We start from the raw sequence: 10844 nt of genomic DNA on the forward strand, positions 1-10844 counted from the left end.
AAAGAAGGTTGATTTGAATATTAATTAATAATGTCATCAGTCATCACTCATCAGTAATTTTGAATTTTCTAATTTCTGTCAAGGTTTAGTCAATAAATTTTATAAATTGTTCTACAAAATAAGTTACTCCAAACCAGTATCTTGAGATAATTTTTCGTTATCTTTTTATTTGGTAAGTTATCTTTTTCTTTTTGAAAAAGTACGAAATATGGTTTTTCAGATCGCAATTTTTATTTTATTTATTTGGATATGGGAAAAATTAAACATAAATGCTTTGTAAACAAGATCGGCGATAAAAAGTAAACATTTTAAATTTCAAAAATTAGAAGAACAAAGGAAACGATAGATAGAAGCTTTAGGTAAATGTTGCACCACCCTTCAAAACAGATAATGCTTTTATTTGCGAGAAACATTTTAGCAACAATTTCTATACTCAAAAAGCAAAACTCCATAAATACGTTCTGCCGTCGATTTTTCTTCATGAAGACAAACAAACTTCCATAAACAATGTTAGATCAGCTGAACAAATTGAAAAATCTACGATTACTGAAAATCCCACTGTAGAGAATCTAATCCTTCTTGTTATGCCCAAGGCCCAAAATAGCCACCCAACAAAATCTTCTAGTGTGTTGCAAGTACTTGAATGCAAGAAAGTTAGTAGTCTTACTTCAAAAGGTAGAAACATTTATTATATGGACCGATGTCAGCGAAAAATAATTTTAAAATTAAAAAATCTTTTGCACGATTCTAAAATTATCTCCAGAAATTTTAAAAGTTAACGCAAAATCAAATTACATATTGAACTAATTCTACCCTTCAATTCAGTTTCACTCGCCTTTTAAACTAGCCCACTCATGCCCAAAAAATCCCAATTTACACACAAACTCGTTTAATGAACTACCAATTTGTTGTATATGTTAGAATTTGTATTAAAATGTTTAATGCTTAATTAGTAGTTTTTATTTTTTTAAATAAGTATCAATTTAAATCAAATTGAAAAAAAAATAGGCAACTAGGTATACAGAAACTAGTCAGATATGCAACTTGTTATACATTAGTTTGGCCTAACTAAACGCTCGGGCAGCGCCACTTGAGCGCGTCCCCGAAAATGTAATCCCACTTGACAGTCTTAGGCTAGGGCCACACTACAGACTTTTCATCGGCCGACAGTTTAGTTGGTTGCTTAATAAGTATGAGGACTTATGTGAGTGCGCACACTAAAGCGATTGTAGTCGGCCGACAGATTGATCGAAAACAGTTTAGTTTACCTGGTGGGCGCGGAAGCTACCCAATAGGACTAATTTATCGGCCGATTATTTAGTCTGTAGTGTGGCCCTAGCCTTACTATAGTTTAATTGTCTGTGATGGGTAATTACAGGCAGAGCCCTGTAATATTTAACAGGCACCTAGAAGAGACCTGTAATAGTTATTACAAGGCTCATCAAAAAATAAATAATCAAAACTAATTAAATGTTTTTTTTTTAAGTTTATTAGAAACACAAACAAATTTAACTATCAATTTTTAGAATTATATACATTAATAACGCATTTAGATTTTTTTTCGAACGTCATATGTAAATTTCCAGCAATCATTTTTTGGTTGTTGCTTTCAATTTCCAAACTAATATTTTTGTTGGAAACAGATACAACAGGTGTTTCGTTTTCTTTGTTACTAATGTATTACTATTAGTTTCAATCCCATCGCCACATTGAATCATTTTAGCAATTTTAATTTTATTGCACATTGATTCGGCTACATAATTTTCGGCAACTGTTGAGGATTTCCAAGATCCATGCCGTTTTAAAGTTAAAACGTCAGCGCCGGCATTAGCCAATAACGTAGCCGACGTACGCCGATAACAATGACCCGTATATGATGCTGCATTCTCTAAACCCAAATATTTCGCTATAATAGATGGAAATTTTCCAATTGTCTTTATACCTACTGGCTGAACAGTGCACTTTTTGTTTCTATAAGACAAAAAAAACGATCAATTTTAGTATGGCTTGGCCGCAATTTCATATATTGACGAACTAGATCGATGGGATTGAAACCATTTCCATCAAAAAGAATGGTAAATGCTCTACTGACGTGTGTTTTTGTATCAGGAATTCTAACTACTATGACAGCTCCTTCATCTTCAACATGTTGCACCTTTACATCGCACAGTTCCTGACGTCGGCAACCTCCACATATACCGAAAATTGTTACAGCCTGCAATATTTCAATTTTAAAATTAAAATAATGGACAAAGCGATACAATATCTTACCTTCACCAACAAAAATTCTTCGTTTGGAGCCTCTTTTAAAAACGTTTCTACTTCTGCTCTGTTCAAATCGGCTGACTTCTTTGGCACGTATCCCAAAGATTTTGTTTTTAAAAAAGACGAAACTTTAGAAAAATCTGCTATATTAACGTTCTCGTAAGAGATGAATGTCTTCTTTAGCATCAAGTAAAACGCCCAAAGTGAAGAGGGTTTGTATTTCTCAGACTAAAAACAAATAAATAATAAGGAGGCGAGTTAGCAAAAATAATCAACTAACTTACATTTTCATAAAGATATGCTAGAATTAAGTCTTCGTTCACCCCATTCGCCTCTTTAGCCTTGCGCCATTCGCAAAATATTGCATATTGTTTCTCATACCGCTCTTTGGATCGGAGCGGTAATAGAACGGCACTTGCAGCGTTGGCAATTCCGCGTATATTTTCCTTTTCAAAACACTTTTCGGAAAATTTCTGACAGTATTTTTGTTGTTTATCTCAACACCATGACGACGCAGGTATAATTGCCCCACCGCCTTTCATTACAAAATTTTTATAAATACAAATAACAATTAAAAAACGAAATTTAGAGGTTGAAGGTGGAAATAAAAGTTTGTATGCAACTCGCTTAGCAATTAATCTTTACTGGGCCTACTGGCTTATGGGACTCGCTCCTTACGTCGCTCGTCCAACAAGTGCCAGCGCGCCCGTAAAGATTAATTTACTAAGCTTGTCACATAAATAACTATTGTTTTATATTTGCTATAGTGTCAGGTATATTTGGCTCAACAATATCTGAAATTACATTATCACTTAAATTTAAAGGTGTGTAACCTTTATCCGCTGAAACCAAAGCATTAAAAAAAGTGTTATCACGAGCTCTATTGAGAAAATAATTTTTTAGTGAAGCAATTTGATTGTATTGTAGAATTTCTAGATTTGAAAAACCCCTACCACCATTTTCGCGTGGTAAATTAAATCTTTCAATAGCAGATTTGGGGTGATGTTTACAAAATTTTGTAAAGACAACTCTAGTTTGAATATTTATATTCTGTAAATTAGTTTTGGACCATTTTATAACACCAAAAGAATAGGTCAACAATGGAACAGCATATGTATTAACTGCTTTAATTAAATTATTACCGTTTAATTTTGATTTTAAAATAGATTTAATTCTTAAATAAAATTGTTTTTCTAAATTTTCTTTTATAATTGAATGTTGAATATGATTTGATTGATTAATACCTAAATATTTATAAAATCCCCTTTATTTAAATTTTTAATGATTTCTCCTTCTTTAGTTATATATTCTAAATTTTCGTAATGACCACGACATATTGATTGCGTTTTACACTTATCAATACCAAAACTCATGCCAATATCATTTGAGAAATTTTCAGTTATTGTTAGTAAAGATAAAATGTGATTCTTTTTAGATGCATAAAGTTTTATGTCATCCATATAAAGAAGGTGATTTAATTTGGATAGTGTGGTATTATTAACTCTAATATTGAAACCATATCCAGTGCTATTTAATAGATTTGTCAAAGGATTGATGGCTAGACAAAACCGTAAAGGACTTAAAGAATCTCCTTGATAAATTCCCCGTTTAATTTGAATAGGCTCGGATTTTAATTTAGTATTGTTTATTGATAAATTTAAAGTAGTTTTCCAAAATAATTTATTATTAATGAAATTCATTACTTCATTTAACGTTCGAAGAAACTTTTTTTTGTCAAAATTAGAAAAAATCTTGTATGTAACACGTTAGGAAATGCAATTTTGTGTAACTCGTGTGATTTTACGGGATCTCGCTGCGCTCGTCCCGCAAATATTCCACTCGTTACACAAAATAACGCATTTCCTAACTGGTTACATAAATAGCTATTGTTTTTGGTGAGTTGAGCTGGGCTCTCGTGCTACATTTTAACGCACTGTTGTCAGATAGTCAGCTCCATGATTGCCAAGCCGCATGATACGAATTATAAAGTTCTCGTCGCGAAACGAAATGACAAAAATACAGAACTCGAAGGGTCAAAAATTTCATCGTGTGGACAGTGAATGGCAAAAAGCTGACACCTTGCTAAATCGATTGGTCATGTATAGGTGAACTTCCAAAAAAAAAAGTTCAAAAATTGTCCTGTGCAAAAGGGCGTTACTCAAAATTTTCGAGTTACTTAGCTTATCGGATAGCCGATGTTGAAATCTTTTTTTTGGTGGAGACTTTGTAATATTTTCTGTAGCCGTTTGGTTGTAAAAAAATAAACAATTTTCAAAAAAGTATTGCGTCTTATGGGAAGAATAAAATTCAAATGCCTGTATCTCTGTTCGACGCTCGCCAAAAATTCGTTAATTTTGCCGTGTTTTTACGTTTCTCACTCCATTGCTCGAAAACTAAGCCTCAAATCGAAAAAATGTACTCTTTAAGAACTAAAGACCGATATTCTCTGATTACGATGGTGTTTATTATTATAATTTTGAGGAAATATTAATCAAGTTATGATTAAAAAACTAACGTTGCAACAAAATCTCTAACCCATTAAAAATGTAAACGGCGATCACCCTCCCCCAACGCTCTGTTCCCCTCGCTCGGCCTTCGCCCAAGACCTACCGACACAATAATTATTTTATGCTGTTTTGAAAAAATACATAGAGCTGTATACATTTCTTTAATAGAATAAAAGTCTTGTATAAAATAAAATAAAAATTTGTCTAGCAAGGCATGACAAAACTGTGTATAAATAAACAAAACGAAATGTCAAAATAGTTAGAGGTCGCTTTTGTTTGTTTCTTCAGGGATCGACGCCTCAACACCCATGAGCAATTCATTGTTACTGGCCTCAACCAGTATCTTATTGAGGAGTCTGTCATTTTCTTCCCTCAAAGCTTGAATGCTCTTCTCATTATCCTAAAACCAAACCAACCTCAATCCTTCACCAAACCAACCACGTTCTGTTTACATCGATCGTCTTTTTGTATTCGCCTCGAATTTCTTCTCTCGTTGCCGTGGCGTTTTGCACCTTCTCCATCGCAACTTTAGGCGGCAAATACTTCTGGTTCACTCCCAGAATCGACTGCAATTTATCCTTCCTCTTCTGCTCATCTTTCAGTTCTTTTCGCAACATGTTGGTCTCCACCAAGAGAATGGCGTTCTCTTCGGTCAACTTCACTTTATCGGAACTCAGCGTCGAGGTGCTCTTGTTCACTTGCATTTGCAAGCTCGCCACCGTCCTCTCCAAGAACTCGCGTTGCCTCAAGAACTCACTCTTCACTTCCGTATCTTCGGCTTGACTCAGTTCGAAGTCTTCGTCGATGTTGAACTTGTGGTACATCTCTTTGACGGTTCTGATGAGAAGTGGGACGTTCTGCACTTGACCGCTCGCCAAGTAGATGTCAGTCTTTATCTTCTTCAGGGCTCTGTTCATAGCGGAGTTCTTGGAAATCTGCTTCTTCACCTCGTTGTCTGAAGCGTACAGCTTGCCTCTCAACTCGTGCAATTGCAAATCCAAACTTAAGATCACCCGTTGCAAGTTTTCCAGTTCTTTGACCATCGCGTTGATTTGTTCGGTTTGCTCCTGGATCATGTGCTCTCTTGGCTCGATCTGCGATTTCAACTCTTTGATCTTGAAGTCGAGGATAAACTTGAACTTTTCCAACTCTTGGTTCTTCCGTTTCAAATCGAAAATTCGCTTTTCCTTGTCCTGAATCGTCGCATCTCTCTCCGAGATTTCTTTCTTCAAATCAGCAATGTCTTTCTCCAAATTGATTATAGATTTCTTCAGCTTGGTATGGTCGTTATCCAAAGTATACAATTTACTCTTCAACTCGTCTATCTCTTTCTGAGAAGATATGAGCTTCTTCTTCACGATGGCCGTTTCTCCCCTAATCTTCACATTCATGTCTTGTTCTTCGAGCAACTCCTTAGCGTGAGTCGCTCTCAACTCGTAGATTTCTCGATCGGCGTCTTCTTCGATCTGCTGCTTAATCATCTCGTGGGCTTTAGTTTTCTGAGCTGTTTGCTCCAACAACTGCAAAACTCAATTAGAAATTTCTCGAGTTTCAAAATATCATCTCACCTCGTCGTACTGCATCTGCTTCTCCTCTAGTTTCTCGAGAAATTCATTCGTTATTTTCTCTTCTGAATCTTTCTTAGCTTCTCCCAAGTCATCAAGTTCTTTCTCGTAGTTGCGTCGCATCTTCTCCATCTTTTCTTCCAATCGCAGATACTTTTCATACTCAAATATCAGTTTTTCGTTGTAGTTGGCTTCCAGCTCCCTCACAAACTCCTCGTGGTCGAGCTTCATCTGCTTGATGTCCAGATTGATATTGTGAATCTCTTGCACGTGGTCCACTTCCAGTTGCTAAAACCTACTTCATCAGAAAGAAACTCACAAGAATCTCTAAACTTGCCTCATTTTTTTCTTTCAGCTCCTCAATAGCCTGGCAGTAATCCGCATGGATTTCTTTCATTCTCAAAGCATTGACCACGTCATTTTGCCGAAGTTGATAGGCATACTCCGCCTCCAACTCGTGCAACCTCATCTGAAGATTCTTCGTTTGCGCTATTCTCTCTTCCAGAATCTGCCTCGAGATCAGTATGTCCTTTGACGGTAAAAAATCCTTATCCATCTTTACCGCTTTGCCTTCAGTATTCAACAGCTTCCAAAAGCAAATGGTGCCTTCGCGCGACCCCGTAAAGAGGTACTTGTCATCGTAAGACACCAGCATCTGTTGTTCAACGAATAAATATTTGCAAAAGACCGATTGTGGCGTAACTCACGTGTGTGACAGTCCCAGCGTGGACGTTGTACTCGTAGTACTCTGCCTTCTCCAAGAGGGGCAACTTGATATTGTAGATGGTACCAGAGTTTCCTGAAACGAAGAGCATCTGGTCTACTCTCGACAGTACCATCGAGTCCAGTCCAGCAGGAGTGACCAGAACGTCTCTGTGGACATTCGAGTTCATCAACTCCCGGATGTGTCCATCGTTGGCCACCACAAATATCGATTTGCCATCACTGGTGATATTGACTCCTCTGAAGTCGCATTGTTTCATGATGGTCTCTGACAGTCTCTTCGATTCCACAACGACCCACTCGTAAACAGCGCCTTCGCTCCCGCAAGACGCCATCTTCCTGTCGTCGCTGGTCCAAGAGATTCCATTGATGTTTCCGTTGTGACCTTTCAAATTGTACATCATCTCGAAAGAGACACTAGAGTAGACCTGGATCACGTTTCCGTTGGCCGCCGCGAACAAGTACCCCATCCTGCTGAAGACGCACTGTTTGCACACTCTGATGTTGAACTCGCGCGTCGTTTCAAACTCGTCGATCATGATGGTGAGGAAGCGGAGCTTGTCCGAGAAGCCCACGATCGCGTACAGTCCGCTAGGGTGGAGAGCTACTCCGTAGAGGTCGTCTTGAAACTTCTGAGCCAGGTCCAGCTCTTCCGTTTCGTAGTTCCAGATCTTGAGAGTGCGGTCGTTCTTGCCGGCGGTGAGCAAAATGGGTTTCCAGTTGCAGACGGCCATGCTGCCGATGGGTCCGTTGTGGAGGGCGGCGCCGTACTCCGTGAACATGCTCTCGACGGCTGCGGTGGCGGAAGAGTCTTGCATCCACAAGGTCGCCGTGTAGATCTGACTCTCCTTGCACGTCACCATCAGCTTGCCTTGGGAGGGGTTGATGCTGATGCAGTTCACGGTGGTCACGAGGTCTTCATTTGGGGTCTCGTACTCGCGTACGATGGTGTGGTCCGGGATTCTGAAGATGTTTCGTTTGATGAACTTGTGAGGGGTTTCCATCTCGTACAGGTGGACTGTTCCGGTCAAGTAGCCGAAGGTGAAGCCTCGAGGGAAGGTCCTCAAGGAGCGGATGCTGTGGTCTTGGGTTGGGTCGATCTCGGTGTCGCTTAGAACCTTCAAGCTAGTCTGGGAAGTTTGTTGCAACCTACACAAAAAAAAAAACAAATGAGAAAACTTGGAACCTTAAGTCCAACACCCTTCTAAAACCAAGAAGTACTCACTTAGGTTTGCGACTCCTGGGTGTAAGCAAAAGAAAGACAATACTTAACAAGTACCAAAGCAACAGTAGCAAAAGTAGTTGCAACACAGAAAATGACTTACTCTTCTTTTGCTTTGAGGTCCATCACTGCCAGATCACCAGCAAAGAACACAAACTTCAACTCTCCACTTTCGATGACCAAAAGTCTTCCATCAACTGTCCCCACCAGCAGCCGGTCTTGACTCAACCAAGTGGCTGAAGTGAAGTTCCATTGGTCTCCCTTGCTGTATCCATACTGTCTCCAAGAAAAGTCAGTACACGCCAAGATTCTAATGAGACCATCGCCAATCAGAGCAATCAGATTGGCATCGTTGGGATTGCACGCGATCTACAACTCTCTTGTGACTGCAAGAAACAACAATCTCCCCACTCACTTGTCTCACGTATCCAGTGTTGCCAATATTATTAGCTCTTGCGGTGCTCTCGAGCTTTCCCTTGTCGCACTTGAAGGCGTACAGCATCCAGTCGGGCTCTCCAGTCACGCAGAGAATATATTTCGAGTCAAAAGTGAACGCTACTGCTGTGAATTTATCGGCGTAGATTTCTTTATCTGTCGGTAGGTTGATCTGGCGCTTCTTTTTGTAGGTTAGTGGACACCAGAGAGTTATGAAGGGTTTTTCTCCGGCCTCGACCACCGCTACGAGTTTCCTGTAAGGGGTAGGTGAGGTGTTTGGGGATTTCGTGGGGGACTTACTTGTTGGGGCTGACGACGACTTCGGTCACGTTCCTGCCCTTGTCAGCTAGTTTGATGTACTTCTGGCGCTTCTGGTTGAGGTTGTGAATGGTCAGAACTGCCCCCACGGGGTAGATGATGTCCTCGTCTGTGATGTATTGAGCGTTGCCCTTCACGTCCGTCCGCAACCCCAAAATAAGACGGGGCTGCAAGACCGGCAAGCTCGTCATTTCGACGGATAATAAATTGTTGATTGGTTGCTATGGGGATGGGGGTGTGACAGAGATGTTGATCAGATGAAGTTATAATATTTAAATTTGTGGAAATTTGCCACCTACAATACATAGTGCAACTATACTATTTAAAAGAAATCACAAATTATGATTAGATCTCTACGTGAGGTAGTCTTGATAAAGACTCTTGTGCTGCCGTAACTACCCCAAAACACCGTAAATTACGCTTTAAGAAATGGTGAACAAAGAAAAATTGCAAAATAGCAAGTGTGAGCTGTCAAATGTCAAATTTACACATTCAGAAGAGGCGGCAAATGTGTGTAAATCACGTTGCTAGAAAATGCAGGTGTTAGAACTTGGAAGAAAATTTCTTGGAATATTTTTATCAACGAATTATCTTCAGAAATGCGTATTAAATACTCAATAAATATTAATTAATAATCGGATTTATCAAGTTTCAGTAGTTTTATTTATTCGGTGTTAAAGTTTAGTTAAAAAATCCTCTCCAAACTGGTTTTGGTAAAAGTAATAAAATATTAATTTATCTCATGTTTAAAGATGATAGCGATAAGTGTATAATAAAGAATATTTTTCTACTGGCCAGCTGTGAGAGCGAATAAAAGCCACATGTGTGAATTTTGGCGCTTAAGTGGGGTCAAATTCCCACAAAGTAACTGTTTTTTGAAGATTTATGGAATATTATACGAACAGGAAGAAAAAAAAATCATTTAGGTTTTAGGTATTATAAAATTTTAAAAATTTGACAGTAGCGCTAATATTTCTGTAAGTACAGTTGGTTGCAAAAAAACGGGAAAAGGATATTTTCCTAATGTAAATTTGGTTTAGTTCATTTGTCAATTAATTGTCTACTTGACAATACCTGTCAAATAATTTTTAAAAATGTCATTGAATTTTGACCATAAACTTATCTCTCGTAAGAAGGTTTCATACTATGAACAAATTGTAAAAATGAGTCAATTTTATTCTGACAGTTCCCGTTTTTTTTTGCAACCAACTATACACTCAAAACTAAAATTTTAATTTTATAGTAAATTGTGTGGCTGTTTTTTTTGGACATCAAATAACAGTAATGTTTACAAAATTGAAATAACGAGATTTAGATATTATTTAAAACATATTAAATAATGCAAATTATTAAACACAATAAAACAAAAAAAATCTGTTCAAATGAAAGAGAACGTCATAGACGTAGATTTATTGTTTTGAATCTAGTTTCACAATTTTTGTTCATTACCATAGAAACATTGATTAGTTCGCATTTTTGCCGCGGGACTTCTTAAGTACTTACATAATTTTTACTATAGATAAGATGAACATTTAAATAAATTTAAGTAAAGTTTAAGTAATCAAATGCAGAAATGGAGGTTTCGAGTATAGTAATTACCGGTTAATGCTTTTTTTACGGCTCAAGAGTCGTAGCCAATGATTCGGAATGTTATTAAGTGATTTATTTTGAGCTGCGGTGGATAAAGTTAAATGAACCAAAGTGACAGTTAAGATCCTCACCGGATATTGAGCAATACAAAAAAATAGGAAGCATCGTGGACCTAAAATGGCAAACTTAATATAGCATGGACATCAGCAAGGAGATTAT

At 37.8% G+C, this 10844-nt stretch overlaps 1 protein-coding gene across 1 annotated transcript; it reads right to left on the reverse strand.

Annotated features, from left to right (window-relative positions):
- Positions 1-4918: 4918 nt before the first annotated feature.
- LOC138137898 (cilia- and flagella-associated protein 57-like) lies at positions 4919-9325 on the reverse strand. Its single transcript, XM_069057489.1, has 8 exons — positions 9018-9325; positions 8698-8971; positions 8386-8651; positions 7045-8209; positions 6675-6992; positions 6341-6625; positions 5225-6292; positions 4919-5172 (listed from the first exon to the last, which is right to left on the reverse strand). Exons 1-8 carry the CDS (start codon positions 9224-9226, stop codon positions 5032-5034), a joined length of 3726 nt encoding a protein of 1241 aa, XP_068913590.1. The 5' UTR covers positions 9227-9325; the 3' UTR covers positions 4919-5031.
- Positions 9326-10844: the final 1519 nt, after the last annotated feature.

This window comes from Tenebrio molitor, chromosome 9, assembly GCF_963966145.1.
Source record: "Tenebrio molitor chromosome 9, icTenMoli1.1, whole genome shotgun sequence".
NCBI lineage: Eukaryota > Metazoa > Arthropoda > Insecta > Coleoptera > Tenebrionidae > Tenebrio > Tenebrio molitor.